Raw genomic sequence first — 17,317 nt, 5'->3', positions numbered from 1 at the left:
TGCGAACAGCAGGAGTCCCCCCGCAGTCGCACTTCTCAAAGAAACCCTCTCTTCTTCCCAAATAACCTACTATACAGTATTTTGGGCGGCTAGCCAAAACCTTGTCTCTGAATAGCTCTAGAGTGATTTAGAACTGTTATTTTAATACTTTTGCCACTCTTTAAAAACAAATAGTTTAAAATAATGCATTTATGGTACAGTAATAACACACATCTGAGAAGTTAACACCTTTAAAAAAACCTTTCTAGCTTTCCCATTATAGTTTAATAAATCATTCCTAATATGCACAGCAATTTCCAGAATTATATTAAAATAATTTTCTGTTATTCTATCATGTCATACAACAAAAAAATCATTACCCAGAATTAGAACACCGCACTCAGCTACAATGTAGGGAAAAGATGATTTGTGAAGTATTACTTTGAAATACCAAGGTTTTCTGAGTTTAAACATATTTCAAATATTATAAATCCTTTTAAAATTCTGAAAACCACCAGGAAGAACAAGTAGTAAACCGTAATTCTCTATGACACGCTCCTTGAGACTCTGATCTTGTTCAACATGTAGCATTCACGCTCAGGAACATGATGAAATGTCACCCTAATCTATCAGCGACACTCTTTGCCACAGAAGTACAACCTGCTCCATAGATAGAGGAGCTGTTACAAGCACTTTACACATATCCCATTCTGATAGCTGCACTGGGAAGTCTCTTCTTACCACAGTCCACACATCCAGAATCATTTATTATATTTCTCAGTCTGGCTAAAGACAGAAACTAGTCACTTGAAGCATTCTACAGGCTTGAAGATTGACTCGTACAATGCAGTCCTGAGTCTTTCAATTAGCACATCTTACTGTTCAAGGGGAACTAACTATTGGCTCTGTTTTATTCTTTTGGCAACAAACTAATTAATTCTGTAACTTGTAAATTACATTTCACATTCTGAATCAGATATTGCATACTGCCTGCATTACAGAAATCTGGGATCTTTTTTCTGAAGATCCTACTGAGAACAGCTTTAGAGAAAACACAGCCATTTATAACATCAATTTCTTTTGCCTCCTGTTAACTGTCTTAGGTCTAGACACTTGGTGATTATCTTTTAGGTATGATTTTAGTTTTATTATGTCTGTCTATGTAGGATTAAATACATATTTAAATCATGAATTAATTTAAAATAACAATAAAAATCAGTATATAGAGTTGCAATGCTACAAATACAATTTTGACAGGCAAAATGGAATGTTTTATGTTTTCTTAGCTTGATAAAGTATTGATAACTCAAAGATTTTTACGGTGACATTTTCTCTTTAAAACAGGACTGAAAGTTTGCAACGCTGAAATCCTTGACTTAACGCAACAGGAAGGAGATAACTCTTTTTAATAATCTGAGGAATTTATAGGCTTACTTGCAATTAACATAAAGGAAAGCTAGTGTCAGACTGTATAATTATTGCACAGCAATGCAGTACCTAAGCCCTAAAGATGACAGCTTCACAAGTGCAACCATTCTCTGTCTTGTTAACTGAATAATTTAAAGGAGATAATTAACAACACTGCAGAGTGGCTGCTTCCAGTGGGTATCACCAGAAGTCATCTGTTTTCAGAAGTATCCCTGTAACGTCAAAGATGACCAGATACCAACACATTTTTTAATGGATAAATAAATAAATAAAGCTCAACCATCACAATTATTCATCGTTTATGGCTGGGGTTATGCCGTTAATGATGTCTTTAATATATTGACAACCTCACCTTTTAGTCGCTAGTTCAAATACAGTCCAAAAGGCTAATGACCAATAGTATTTATACAGCTGCACAGTGCTCTACACAGAACAAGCCGGGGGAAGGGGTTACGTTAAGGGATAGAGATCTGAGCTACAGAAATTGTCAATATAATTAGTACCTTTATTAGCAGCTTCCACAAGGAGGGGAAGGACTGAGTAGGAAATGAAAAAAGCACTCCCCTCCCATTTCTACAACTACAAGAGCCCTGCTCTAGTAGCAAGCTGCTTTGCTCAGCTCTGCCAGGCTGGATGTGTTCTAAGGCTGACAACTTCATACCATTTTTTGGATAGCTGTGGCATTTGGCACCTTTTTTTTCTTTTTTTTCAAATAAGCTAATTCTAAATTTATTCTCATTTATGCTTTTTAATCTTCCCACAACTCTTAAAGAAAGGTCAAGGGCATGAAGATAAGGTATTTTTAGCTATACAGCAGAAAAGTTATTAAAAAGCTAAATGAAGCTCCAAGGCAAATTCAAATAATTCTCCATTTACTACATTAAAGAATATTGTATGCTTTTCTTCCTAAACATTAATGCAGTTAAGAGTTAACACGTTCACTTTCTACCCAACCTAGGACAGCTGTTTACATATTTTTAAACTCTTCAAACATTAAAAAAATAAACACCACACCAACCCTGGTGTTCAACAATCCTCACACCAAGGTATAGGCAAGATTAAATACCCTAACAAACCACATTTCTTTACATGTCTCCTTTAATTTTCTATTGCAAAGGTGGGACATTTGGTGGGGGGAAGAGACATCTCACACATCAGCAGCCTTGGGAAACATTTGCTTAGAAACACACACAGTTTGACCTCGCAAAGGATCAAAGCGGTTTACTTCATCAGGTCGTGTTATCAACCGCTGCATGTTTGGGTCTCCATTTCACTGTTGAGGAGACTAAAATTCAGTCAATAGATTATGGTTGAAAGAGCTGACACAATTTGTCCGTCTAGATGGGTTCATTATAAAGCTATAATTTTCACAACGTTTAATATGAGAATACTACAGGCAGTTCTTCCTTTAAAGAAATCTTACAAGCAGATTTATCAGTTTCTAAGAGAATTTCAAATAGAGCAGACACCTTGCTGTATTCAGTCATGTCTTGTTTCATGACTGTACGTGAAGAAAATACATGTTTGTCTGGGTCCTAATGGATAATATGATGTACATGCCCATGGCAATATAAAATGAACAACAATGAAAATTATAATTTACTTTGCTGTCAGGTGCTGATGCCACAGGTGTGAAGGAAAGCAAGTAAAGCTGCAGGAACAGGGTTTTGATATGGTATTGTATTTAAATATTCTACAGCTGAGATCTAATTGCACTTAATCTGCTCATAATTATCTTCACTGTTACCAGTATCCCAGACTTGTGTTATTATATAATCCTAACCTATTTTTTTAAGCAGACATTTTAATCTGCTGCTTAAGCGTTCATTAACGCTAAGCCACTGCTGTGCGGAATACATTCCACTATTTGCAAGCAGCAAGCCTGGAGAAGCCCGAGTTTTGGAAACAAGATTCTTTCCAACTACTACAAAATGCAAGTATCACCGTTCTTGATTTTGTTTATGTCCGTATCACAACAAACATCACCAAAAGTTAATCCTAAAAAGATTCCATCTGAAAAGAAGATGACTCTAAAAAGTGCAGTGTCATTTGTAAATACAATGCAGGATCATCCAAATAGTCAAATGCAACGTTAAGTGTTCACATATAAGAGCTTTTGGATGGGTTCTTTCTTTCTTGTTTCATTTCTAAATCTGAATAAATAATCTTCATGCCAATTAACCTAAATGCATGAATTACTTCCCATTTTGCAAATCCTGAGATGCTCAATTATCTAAAACAACTGTCAGCCATCAACTGTACTTAATTGTCTGCATGTTTCAAGTCCGCTGCATGTTTATTTATATCACTTGCATGACACACTAAATGTTTTATGAGACTAGAGTAAGATGAGATGTGTCACAGTCTAATGCTTAGTGATATGACAGGAACCATATTTGCTTTCTTTAATCCAGATTTTTCAAGGAAATGTAGGTAAATTGACTATTAGTCTCTATCTTCTCCACACCCCTGTAGCTCCCAGCAATCTTTTTCAACCCATAGGACATACTCAAACAAATTTGACAGAGAAATGAATATGAAGTTCTTACAAATTTTAGGAAAAACTGCAGGTTTTAGACCCAGGTAGACCTGCCTGCTGCCAACAAGGCAGGCATGTCCCTGGCTCGCAGCCACTCCAAGAGGGAGCAGGTGCCCGCCTGCCTGCCCAGAAAGCCCTACAGCACGTGTGTAACACCAAGCCAGCCACAGCACATGCTGCCCCACGGAGACAAGAGAGGTGGGCCAGAACTGGGCACTAGTGAAGAGACAAGGGAGAACGTGTGGAGAGGGCACAGCACAGAGAGAGAAGATAGGAGCTCTGTCTGTGCAGAGGTCAGGGGCATCCAGGAGATGGAGGACTCCAGTAGGAAACTAGGCGTTACTAGTTCCATTACTCAGGAACAATTCCTTTCATTGGACTGCATTCTCGATCTCTTTACAGGGAGGGTGAGAGAACAGTTTGGAGAATACTGGGGAGAGCAGAATTTAAGGGAAGCTTCCAAGGAACAGAGGTGGTGTTGCTTCACCAGAAGCACTGGACAAGGAGGGCAGGGAGGTGGTGGGGGAATGGAGCAAGGGGAGAGCAGGGTGGGTGGCAGAGGCAGACCACAACGCAAAGACATCACACAGGAGAGCAAAGACAAGCCTGCTGTAAAAAGAAAAGGGAAGAACTGCAGTCAGATTTCTGAGAAGTGAGCAGCTGAGGTGGAAAGCAGAGCCGCTCCATACTGCAGCAACAGAGAGAGAAACAACCGAAGTCCTACAGCTGGAGGGGATCTAGCAGAGGAGTTACAGTTCAGAGAGAGCAAAGGGATGGCAGTATACAGAAAAGGTATGTCAAGGCAGGAATGAGTTGTGTTTATTGACTCAAGGAAGCGACCATGGTTAGCACAGGCATGTCAGGGCTAAACGCAGGAAACGTCAGCCGTGGTCTGGAGGCTGTGGGACTGGGGATCAGGGAGGATCACAGAACCATCTCCCACGGATGAGGAACAGGGAAATGGCAATTACTGGTTCTGCTGAACTGAGCTTTAGTACTGAATTTAGGGTGCAGAATTTAAAAGGGAGAGAGTGGAAGCTTTTAACACTTCTGAACCTCATCAGCTGCATGACAAAACTTTAATGGGAAGATACATTTTATGGACACCAGACAGTAATAAAATTGTATAACCAGTGAATGCAGAAATTCATCTTTATTTATGGGTTCCTACTCAAATTGTTTGATATCTTCAAGTCTCTTTACAACCCATCATTTCTGCAAATTTCTATGCAGGAAGAGCTATCTCTGTGCCATTACATTTTGTGTCATGCATCTCTCATGTTAAATTTCAGGCTGAGTGCAGATTGTACAGGACAATAGCCTGACACTTATAAAAATTGTCAAAGCATCATAGTAGCTAAAGAACTATTCCCCCAATAACTTAATTTTGTTAATGTTCTAACTATAGTGACAGCATTGTTGCTGCATTAGTCTCATCCACAGAAAATAAAAGAATATAAAATACCCCAAACCAAGTATAAACTACAGAATTAGTTTTCATAAACAAAAACGGTCACGTTTCTAAAAATCAAGCTGTAAATAGATTCCTTTCTAAGGTCAGAACAATACAGTGTACATCTTAAAACAAGAAATGTTGGATACTTGTCACAAATAAGTTCTGCCTTACAATCCAGAAGTTCTTACTTCTTTTCATCACACACAGGCATTTTACTCTTAGCGGTTTTAACATACTGTCAGCTCCTGACAGATACCACTACTGGTTCTTCCAAGACTGTCAGAGTTATCCCTGAGAGTCAAATACAAATAGGGTTATAAAAATAAAGGTTTTAAATATTTTAAAATGTAAAGAGCCAGGGTGCAAACTGGCTGCCGTAAACTGCACCTTGCTGTGCCATCAAGAGACAGAACGCTGCAGGATGCTGCCTTCCAGGCACTGCTCTGCATTTCACCAGGGGACATGGCTTACGGACAAACTTCAGGAGCCCTCTGAGGAGGAATGCCACAGAAATATGCCTGCTCAGCACTGGCTTCTCATCTGTGCCAGTCCTTACACCACCTTTTATCACTGCAGTATTCCCAGCAGCAGCTCAGCAGGGCACCAAAGCTGTGCCACACAAACCACGGTGCTCTCTCCCCCCTGCCATGCCGTGCCTTCAGCAGCCCCATTAGCAGCCCGGTTGTGTCCAGCTGCTCACCCCTGCCACACAGCAGCCTGCAGACACCTGACACAACTGGGAGCTTCTTGGCAAGTTCTGTGTTTCTGAGGTCCCCTGGCAGCCCACGCCTGTTTCTGCTCACCACGGCCTTGAAATGGGAGCATCCCTCCCCACAAGTGACCAGACTCTGCTTCCCCCCCAGTGACTAAATCCCACTGATACCACCAGAAGTACCCGTGTGCTTTTGCTCCTACTTTAAAGGAACTAGCATGGTGCTTACACAAACCATAAAGCTGGCCTGTAACGGGAAACAAGAATATACAATTTGTTGCCCAAAACCATACACATTTGCTCATTTGACATCTGGCCTACCACACTGTAATTGAGAATTTGCTGCGCACATAGAAAGTAAAGGGATGGCAATGCCACACTCCAACAATGCTACCCTAGACAAAGAAAAGATGTAGTTCACTGTATATACTATATATTTTAAGCAAAATACCTGGCCAAGCTTATTGGTAACTGGCAAACCAGCCATTTCCCAACACCTTCCAGACTTCAAGAAAATACTGCTCTCCTTTGAGTTTCCTTCAAGACTCCTAAATATTCTCTCTTACTACTTCCAGCACTCAAGGAGATGCTGAATATTCATGCATAAGTGCTCTGTGTTGTATCATCACATGCTTCTGCCTTCTATGGCATGGATTTCATCTGGATTCCCACACCAGAACTGGTTGACAAAGACTGTCCGGGCTAGTGGGACAGGCAGAAACTCTACATTTGCTCAAAGCTGCAAATTTTAAACACCTGAAGAACAAAGACCTTTTATTCTGTTTTACAGATCTTCAAAGAAATTAGCAAGAAGTTCCAATAATCTCACCAAGGAAAGAAACGTGGACTAAGCCGAGGATGTTACATATTCCTGTTTGGGGTTTCAAGGCCTGTTCATGCTCCTACTGAAGTTGAAGGGCGCAGGTACGGCTCCTACAAGCTAGTCAGTTACTTTAGCAAGGTGCTTTATTCCCCTCTCATAATCAGCTTCCGGAAATGCAGAAAACTAAGTAAATTCAAAGAGCTCCTGCAAGCCAAGAGTCACCAAAGTGATTTTCTTTTGTGTGAAGTCCAATCTGATTATGAAAATGCAGAAGTGGAAATCAGCAACTGGTATCTCTGCACCCTTGATAACTTGTTATCTGACTGGAAGCCAGCCTAGTTGTCTCTGCAGAGAAAATCTGCAGACAGAAATGTGAAAGAACACAAACATTGTACATGCTTACATTAGATTTATTTTTGTCACACTATTTCATTTTGTTAAATGCAACTAAAATAGATGCCTGTTTTGTTTGGGGGTTATTTTTTGGTTTTGGTGGGTTTTTTTTTTCTTGTGACAGGCAAAGTGTCACAAATTCTCATTGGGGAAAGAAGAGTTAGTCTGGATTTGTAACAGCAGAACCAGTATTATAGATTGTTCCAAGGGCTAATATTTTAATGTATAAAGAAGATATAGTTGTGCATGTGATAATCTAGCATAGGCTAAACTAAACAACATGTTTTTACTTTTCTGTTATCAAAAGGCTCAACCTCACATCAGAAAACCAGAACTGAGCCCAAAAAAATCACAACAGGAAACAGAATACATCATAATCAAATGAAAAGATGTTGATGTGTTATGCTTACTTCAGTGGGAACAGAAACAGATTGCAAGACTCCTATTAACTTAATAAGATCTGGTTTACTGTTTATGAAATTGGGTGAATTGCAAGGTAACTAACGTGAAATATCTTTTTTTTAAAAAATCAGCTGCAACAATATGGGAGGTAAGAGCTAATTACAGCATTGTAAATAGTCAAGAGAGATCAACATTTTTAATATTTTGTAAATTAAATTGCCTTTGTAGAAATGTGGAGTCTCAAATATTCTTACAGAAATACCAAAAAAAACCCCAGAGTGTTAAATTAGAGAAATACGTAGCATATGAAATATACACAGAATTAGGAATAGAATCAGGATTAGAGGCCTCAGGCAACAGGAATTGGGGATGTCATACAGTATTAAATCATGGGAAAAGCCACTAATTCACATGCCACAAACCGCCAAAAGAAAAAACAGTTAATCTGTTGGCTAGGACAGACTCATAACTTATCTTGTTGATAAACAATTTTAAAAATGTTATTATGGATTCCACATAAGAAAAGTAATTTACCTGGTAGGAAAAATAGGAGCGAATGATAATTATTATGTCAGGGACCTGTGACCCAGAACACTGCTTTTACATGAGTTCAAGAAACATTCAGTTCTTCATTAAAAGAATTCCGGGTTTATGAAAGTTTGGGCAAAATTAATTCACTCTGATTCAGTGTTATCTAGTTCTACAGCCCCTCTTTACAGAAGTAGCAGAAAGAGAAGGTATAAAGAACCCTGAAGGACCTTAAGCACATACACAAGGCAGCTCTTTTTCTCTGGATTCTGAGAACTTGTAATGAAAAATCCCAACCTTCCTCCCCCACTTCTGCTGATAGCAACTTTTCCACAGGAAACACTTGCAGTCCATTTACCCCATCTCTGGGAAGGACAGAATGATGGGGAAGGTGCCAGATAGCTGTCATCAATACTGAGAGCAGGCTTTATGCTGAGGAAAGGACGTTATCCCCTTATAAAGGTCTATCAAATCTTGAAGGAAGGGTTTTGCATACTGGACTTCATTCTTTCCCAGCATCAGCTTTCTGATCTGTGAACGCCAATGATACAGGATGCCTCAAAGACTCTGAAAAACTCAGAGGAAGAAGGGAAAACTGCTAATTAACCGACTCTCCTGAATAACATACAGATTCTAGAGCAAGAGCCAGACACATCTTCATAAATCCTACAGAAAAAGCATACGTGAGACTGCCTAATTTATATGCCACCAGCACACACACCCTTCTGAGAATTCCAGTACTGTTAACTTTTTATAGTCTCAACTTTTTAAATACAGTAAGAGGCCACCTTACTGACCATAATTATTTGTACTTGTACTTAAAGCTTATTCAGTATGCGAATCAAACATGCTAACTTCATGTGCTGTGCTACCCATGTTCTAACATGGAATGATACACTCCAGTTAGAAGCCCTATGTGCTGTGCTGTCTACTGAACATTTGTTTTGAATTAACAAATTTACCATAATAAATATGAAATATACCCTTTTCCCCATATAAGCTTCCAGATACCTTCTGCAACAGAAGTTTGTCAGTTGTTTGGTTTTGGTTGTGTTTTTTTAAAAAAAAAAAGTAAACAGCCTCTCATGAGAATGGCAGAATCAGGAAACACGCCTTTTGACATAAAATCGTAAGAGCTAGTTTCTTTCTCTCATTTGTCAATGATAAAAAAGGCACTTTGTAAAAACAGTTTACTACACAGAAAAGAAATATTGGAAAAATAATTAATTTCTACCTGTCTTGCATTTTAGCAACCAGAAACAAGCCATAACTAGCAGCATGTAACTGACCACTTCTCCACAGATTACCAACAAAACCTACATGTTTTAAGAAATATTCTGATTTATGTAACCTGTTCTTTAAGATTATTTCTGAACATAATAGATGTAAAAGCTGAACAAAAGGGTAATAAGCCTGTTATTAACTAGGCAACTTGAAAGCGAACCCATGGGAGGAGAGCATTATGTCATCTTAAATACGTTGATCTAAATAGTCAAGTCTTTTTAACATTAAGTATTCTATTTACACCACTTCACAGATACAGCTTAAGGCATTTTATTCAGCTTTAGTGGCTCCCCATTCTGTGTTGAAATGAATAAGACATCTCAGCAACATTTATTTTCTAAGTATTTCTACATGTACGTGGAGCTACAGTTTTTATGCAGGATATTTTCTTGCAACATGCCACAGAGGTGACCACTATCCTGTACCTGTTGGTACCAAAATAATGAGACATTGTCCAGTTGTGAGGCTCAATGCCAAATCTAATACCAATTCAAGAGGCAAACTGTTCCCCAGGTAGTAAAAAGCTGCAGATAGCTTTAACAAGTGACTAGTTCAAGCATCTATCCTTAATTTGGTGTGAAACTCACTTCTGAAATCAAATCAACAGATTTTGCATTTCCTGTAGTTGTGGCAGAAGTCCATGGCCTTAAAATGTTTTCACCTCTCAGAAGTTGCTAAGGTTTAAGCAAAAATGTCTGTTTAAGCAAAATCTCTACATCATAACTAAGCCAAATCTGTTACTGTCTAAAACACGCACGCAAGTCTTCAGTAATTTGAAGAGCTGCCTACCAGCAAGAAATTCACACCCTTGAAGCAGAAGCACACATCAGACGTAGTAGTTCTAAAGAAAATTTAGACCTAGACATGCCCAAAAGAAAACAAACGCACAAAAAAAAAAAAAAAAGCACCCTGTCCTTCAGCTGGGAAGACTCAGTCCTGGACTTGGCCATGTGAGGTGTCAGAGGACCAACTTTATAGAACAACCTGAATGAACTTAAAAGTGCAGATGGAAAGGAAGGAAGATTAGACCCTTGAATACTTAGGATACATCATCACAAGTAAATCAAACACTGACCTCACACTCCCATTTTAGCCATCAGGTGTTGTTTTTTTATATAAATTATACTTTCCTTGCAAATGTAGTAGTGATTCAAATGCAAAATTAGTGTTTCTTAGTATCTAAATATATGATACCTTGGGCTTAACAGCTAGTACTACAATAAATAATTTTGTGGGTTTACATTTTTCTTCTCTGTGTTGTTGGACATCGTTTTAAATTTTATATAGAACACTTAGCTTGCCCTTCTAGTTCTAGACTAACTACACCACTAGTCCCATTATAACATAGTCCACATAAAAACATAAAACAAAACTTGACTTCAATAACACAACTGCATCACTTGTTCCATTAACATAATGGCAACTGGAGAGAAACTACAATCTTAGTAACAGGTTTAGCAATGTATTCCCGATTTTTGTTTTAAATCAACATATTGATACTTGAACTATTAATGAGAAAGCAGCATTCTGTTCCCATAGAGGATGCAGTTTTGAGTATCTTTTGGTACAGAATTAGATTAACTTTTAACAGCTTTTTAAAACTGTCCTCCATTTCTTACTTACGTACGCTACAGAAGACTTACATAGCACACAAAACAGTAATCTTGGACAATGTTTTTCCCCTTTTATGTACCACAAAAGACAACTGTTGTGATTTTTCTATACTGTCTCAAAAGTAAATAAGAAAGATGGCAAAAGCATTGATACAATGGACTTGATACATACCAAGTCATATAGTACCACAGAATGGCCTTTGTGAGATGAAAGGTTTAATCGCTGCTTTTAATTACACCCAAGTAACTTTAATGTAAGTGAATACTTCAGCAACATCTATGAACACAATGACTACATTAGCAGAGCGCCAGTTATGAAACCTCTACCAACACTGCTTGTACAGGAGGTTTTTGTTTTGTTTTAATCAAGATACAAAAACCTTACCAAGTTCTGCTGTTTGGGGTACTTGCAGAGCCCTGCAAAAAAATCTGTAAGACTAGGGAGCTTTAAATAATGTAATATGCAGAAGTAACCATGACGATAAGAAAAATACTTTTGCTAATCTTTTTCTTTCAGATGGCAGTACTTCCAAATACTGGTGTTTTTCCATTGTATTATAACTTTTGTCTGTTAGTCCCTGTGAATCTAGGCCTTCAATCCCTGCAAACCTACAACTTCTGACAAAGTGAACAGTGCTTTGGGGTGCACTAGTAACATAGAATGAGTCCTAACCAGTCCACCAGCATCCTAAGTGACTGCGGTAGGATGGGCATCACTTGTTGGCAACTACGTCTTATTTCATTGTTACATAGAACAGGTAGCAAAAAAATTACTATGTTTTTAAGGTGATTAATTTGCAAGTTAATGGGGAATCTAAAAAATAACTGAAAGGCAGAGTGCACATAGGGTATTTCTATGGAGATCCTAAAACTTCTGAAGTAGGTTAGAATTTGGCCCTCAGCAGGATGACCACAAACTTTAAGGAAAGAGCCTAGAACTCCTCCACATTGATTTTGTCTTGGCTTTGTATTAAGCTGGGGGGGGGGGGGGGGGGTAAGCAATAAAAAACCCCAAAATAAATAAAGATTCTTCAGAATTTAGTATTTGTTCTTTATTATTTCTCCAACAGACTTGCTTACCACACTAGGATAATACTTTCAAAAGAAGTAGGTGATTTGGATCTGAAGTCACATTTTGAAAAGTGACTAAAGGGCTGATTTTTAAAGGCATTAAGATACTAAAGATGCATTAAGCACTTTGAATTTTCAGAACTGCTTGAGCATCTAACACCTATTTAAATCACTTAGTCCTTTCTGAAAATCCCAGTGGGCAGTTATCTACATTTAAGTGCCTATATACCTTTGAAAATCTGTACCATTAAATACTTAACAACCTAAGTCCCCCTGGCTTTTAATGAGACTTAGGGTCCTAAAAAGTCTAAGTACTTCTGAAAATTGGTCAAGCCACTCTCATCTTTTCTTCTTTCTTCTAAAAAGCCACCTACTAATGCTTATCCATAGCATGTCAGTTAACTACAGCTTCAGCACTGTGAGACTTACGCATTATACTGTCCACATTCAATTTTAATGTAACTAAACAAATAAAGGTCCTGAGTAGACACTACATCCTCATAAGACTTTCTGAAACTCCGAAAAAGAAAATGCATTCCAACCTGTAACCCCTGTGAATGCCCACAAATCTTCATTTCAATAAATACAATCCAAAATTAATATAATTTAGGCTGATAAAAAGCAAGCAGCATAGTTTAATTATCAAGCAACAGAATTCAAATTACCACAAATAAGTTCTGAAAAACAGCCACACAGCAAAAAAACATTCAGAGGAAAACGAGAGAAGGATGGAAGTTGTAAATAGGCTCTTTAAACAGCCAGTAGCTCCAGCAAAGAAGAGAGCCTTAACTCTGAAATTTCTTTTTTAAACAACAATGTATGAAACTGTAAAGCATTCCCTTATGCAAACATTTGAAAGATTTGTCTTTTGATCTTCTTTAATGTCAATAGGAGGTAACTTGCACTGACCACATTCCCCAAAAAAAACCTGATTTGTAAATTAGGAACGCAGGGAATCAGATTGCCACCTACAGGAAAATTTAGCATTTATTGTCAAGAATGACTCAAAAAACCCCCAACAAATTGCCATCCTGCCAAGCAGTCTTTCAGTTTTAATTATCGTTTCAAAACCAAATACTATTTTCTTTTTTGCAACTGTATCATGAACTTCCTAAATCCAGAAAGCCATTAACATTTCTTTTTATTTAAGAGAGCATTGCTTGAAAGTTCCAGAATTAATCTACAAAGCAGCAGATTGTAATCATGGTTCAGTTAAAGAATTTTAAGTCTGCTTACCTGATACAATTGGTGCTAGCCTGAATATGTCTGATAGTCTGCTGTTTACTGGCTCATAAGGGGAATCTTCAAGCAAGTCATTTCCTAAAGACAAAAAATATTTGGATTTTTTTTCTTATATAAGGCTTCAGGATAAGAGTTTACTTTTACTCTGAAATGAAGTGACTCTGTAACAGCAGAAGGTGCTCCCCTTTAATCTGTGTATGTGGCTATTTCTCCTCAAAGCATTATCTATACAAACACCTGAAGGAAGCTAGTTGTTTATCCCTGTCACTAGCTCTTTTCTCTCCTTCCTCCATGGATAAGGTCATAATTTGCAGAGATGGCCTGTGACATCACAGGGACTGTCCCATCTCATGCCAGCAGGCGAGGAGCTCTACCAAGTATATTCCTCTTTGTTCACCCTAACAGCACAGCTCTTTTTCAGAGGAACAGCCCAGGTAACAGCTAGAAACCAGCATCTTTGGAACAAAACACTCCCAACAAGATGCTGTTGGAAGGGAAACTTTTTATGATGCAGAGAACGTCCAGGAGGAGCGTCATTTACTATGAGAGCTAGACCAGAAGTATACATTGACTCTTCAAAATGTTCCAGTTGGTGCCAGGATAAATGAGCAGAAAGGGATGACTTCCCTTCTTGCAGAAGCAGCTACAGAAAAGAGTTAAACAGGGACCATGCCGAAGTGAAAGGCTGCATCTTCAACTCCAGGGCCAGAGCAAAATAGGGCTCAAAATTATGTATCTCATATAAGGACCTCACTGTTCTCAGTAGACCATGCAAAATTTGCCAGTGACATCAAGAACAGAAGTCCCAAGTCAATCACTGTCATGTCCCTTCTAACTGACACATCTACACACTCTAGGAAGCACAAACTTCTTTTTTTTTCTGTCTCATCATGCCCAGGGAATACTGCTAGTAAATACAGCAAAGGCATGAATAAAGATTTCCTTAAGCCCATGCTCCTTTTCATACTACGTTTAACTTTCAGCAAAGACCTAAGAAACTAGTTCCAGTGTCCTGTGATCTTGTTAGGTAAGTCCTAATTAAGGAGTTTAAATATCATTAGGAAAATTTCTCCAAATTAATGTTTTTGTAGCTCTTGCACTTGCTAGTGCCCTTGCCTTTTGACTAGCTTAGAAAGGTCAGCTGGGTCCCCTGGAGGAAACCCTCATTGTGGATTTCCCAACAACAGGAGATGGAGCAGCAGCTGTTCGTGAGTCGGATGAAAGGTCCTCAGTTTGCAGCTGAAGAGCACAATGTGAATTACGGGGTCAGACCCTGAGGTTAGCCTCAGCGGCTGTAGCTCACTGTGGGTGTGAGCGGCTGCAAAACCACACACTGCGTTAGGGGAGCGTAACGGTTCTGTATTTTGCAACGTACCCTGTAAGCTCTGGTACATGCTCCAGTAAATGCGCAGGCAGTTTTTCTCCTTCTTCATGCCCCTCTTACAGCGGCAGTTGTACAGAGATTTCTGTTTGAGAGCTTCCATGGCGCTTTTGCATTCGTCCTTTGCCTCCAGGCCTGTCGCCCGGCTGAAGTTGCTCTCTTTGCCGGCTACACACTGCCTCAGTGTCCTGTATTTAGTACTACAGCTTTGCTCCTTGAGGCACTGGTCGCTGGCTTTCACGCAATCGAGGCGGTCCCCTCCAGGCAGCCCGCTCACTTCTGCGGACAGAAGTACATCTAGAGAGAGGAGACACAAACCAACAAACTCTTGTTGAGGGATGAGGCTGATTTAACCAGGGCTCCCATGTAGGCAGCTGGGGAGCACAGGACCCCTCCTCACGCAGCGCACGCAGACAGCCCCACCGGCAGCACCTTGCAAACCACCGAGCTTCATGCTACACCTTAGGAAAAAGCACACGAGCTTTTCATGGTCTTAGACCCACTTTCGTGGGAGTCGAAGGAAAAGAGCGTGTTTTAACCCTGCTGGTTGATTTATGAGAAAACACAAAAAGGGAAGAAAACCCACAGGGGTTAAATGCCTGACAAAACAAGCGTTCCTTATTCTTCAGAACCACTTTGGTGAAACAAATAACCCTCCCGTTCCAGTGTTTAACTGAGGGCTTAAATATTCGGCCTCACTTTCCATAAAAGCTTTGCTGTAATTTCAATTAATTACATCCACGAACAACCCCCTCGCTGGCTGATATTAGCCTCTTTTTGCATCAGTCACTTTTTAAAGGCTGTACACATTTTTGCTTATTCTACATGTATAAAGTAGAATTTATGGCTGCCCCCCCCCCCCCTTTTCTCTTCACATATGATGCTTTTGCAGAACAAAGCAAATTCCATTAACTCTCTCCTCTCCACCGTGCCCCCTGCCATGCTCCCTCACCGCAAACATCTTCTGTGGAAGGGAGACCAGTTCGGGCTGCAAAGCACTGGCAGGCAGGCAGGCTGCCAGTTCAGGTGAGGATGTAATCCTTAAACTGGCTTTTGTCACACACACACACACGCACACCCCAGGCAGCCTTATTTCATTAAAATGAAAAGTTTCCCTGTAACTTGCGAGAACCCAATTTAACAAGAGCCTACACAGGCAAGTACCGAAGTCTGTCATCTCCCTGAGCTCTGAATGTGGACTGGGTTGGCTGATGTGAGGCAGAGCTGTAAAAACTACTGGAAACTTCACAGTTCTGCCGAAACAATAGGCTGACAACCGTGAGGCATCCGAGCCCATAAACCCTACACTCCGTTTTACCAAGCGACATACAGTCAGAAACGAGGCACCAGCAACTTACCTACTAAGGGCAAAGCGAAGTACAAGACGACGAGAAACATCTTGCTGCCTTCGGATGGTTTCCCCAAACGAGCTGATGTGCCACAACAAAGAGGATCAGCATGTAGATATTCCCAAACCGCCGAGGTCCAAAGACTCCAAGTTCATATCCATGGAATAAAAGGGGAAAAAAAAAAAACCAACCCAAACCAAAAAACAGAAAACCACAAAACCAACCCCCTCTCTCTTCTTCACCGCTCCCACCAGCAGCGGCAGGCAGCGGCGCCAATGCTGAGCGTTCCCCCGGAGCTCTCAGGTCTGAGCAACCCGCAAGCACAGGGCGCGGGCTGTGCGCGACTGAGCGGGGCAGCAGCGCCGGTCGCCTCCTTGGGTGGGCAGCGCCTGCTCCCGGGGAGGGACCGACAGCACGGGGGGGGGGGGGGGGGGGGGGGGCGGGGGGGAACAACACACCAGATCCGCGGCGTCCGCCCGCCCCCGGTCCCGCAGCCACTCGCAGCTGCGGCTTCGCAGAGCTGCCAGCTCCCCCGTGCTATAGGGCGATTCGCCTTTTTAATTATTCCGCAACTTTATTTATTCGTTGGCGCCGGAGCCGCGGGGGGGGGGGGGGCGCAGCTTGCGCGGTGCGCTCGCCTCCGCCGGCGGTGCGGTGCGGTGCGGGTGCCGCGCTGCCGGCAGCGGCGGGGAAAGTTTGGCCGGGGAAACTGGGAGCGGGAGGCAGGGGGCGGCTGCTCCTCTTCCGCCGCCCAGAGCGGAGCGGCCGCGGGAGTCCCCGGGCACAGTGGCGGCGTCCCCGAGCGGTGCCCGAGCGGCAGCCGCCGCCAAGTGCCCGAGCGGCAGGGAGACGGCGGGGCGGTGTGCCGCTGCCCGCGGGGGCTGGCCCCGCTTCCCGCCCGCCCCGGGGGCTCGGCGGGGGAGGGGGGCCCTGCTCGGCTCCGCCGCCCGCGGGGGGACAGCCCCGCTTCGGGGGCGCAGACTGCGCGGGGCGGCCGGGGGAGGCGGGACCCGCGGGACGCGCATCCCCGCGGTGCTGGGCCCGGACCAGCCCTCGGCCGGGGCCGAGCGGAGTGTATCGGCTTCCACTTGGCTCCTGAATAAACAAAGCGAACATA

At 41.4% G+C, this 17,317-nt stretch overlaps 1 protein-coding gene across 1 annotated transcript in view; it reads right to left on the bottom strand.

The window, feature by feature from the left end:
- GFRA1 (GDNF family receptor alpha 1) overlaps window positions 1-16,604 on the bottom strand; it is a 143,190-nt gene extending 126,586 nt beyond the window's left edge. The window contains exons 1-3 of the mRNA XM_005443869.4: window positions 16,210-16,604; window positions 14,846-15,148; window positions 13,465-13,548 (exon numbers count right to left, since the gene is read on the bottom strand). Coding sequence (XP_005443926.1) covers window positions 13,465-13,548; window positions 14,846-15,148; window positions 16,210-16,249 — 427 coding nt within the window. The 5' untranslated portion in view covers window positions 16,250-16,604. The remainder of the gene's footprint in view (window positions 1-13,464; window positions 13,549-14,845; window positions 15,149-16,209) is intronic.
- Between the last annotated feature and the right edge of the window lie 713 nt (window positions 16,605-17,317).

Source organism: Falco cherrug, chromosome 9 (assembly GCF_023634085.1).
Source record: "Falco cherrug isolate bFalChe1 chromosome 9, bFalChe1.pri, whole genome shotgun sequence".
NCBI classification, from domain to species: Eukaryota; Metazoa; Chordata; class Aves; order Falconiformes; family Falconidae; genus Falco; species Falco cherrug.
Note: the sequence above shows the minus strand (reverse complement) of the source record. Positions and strands in the feature narration are given on the sequence as shown.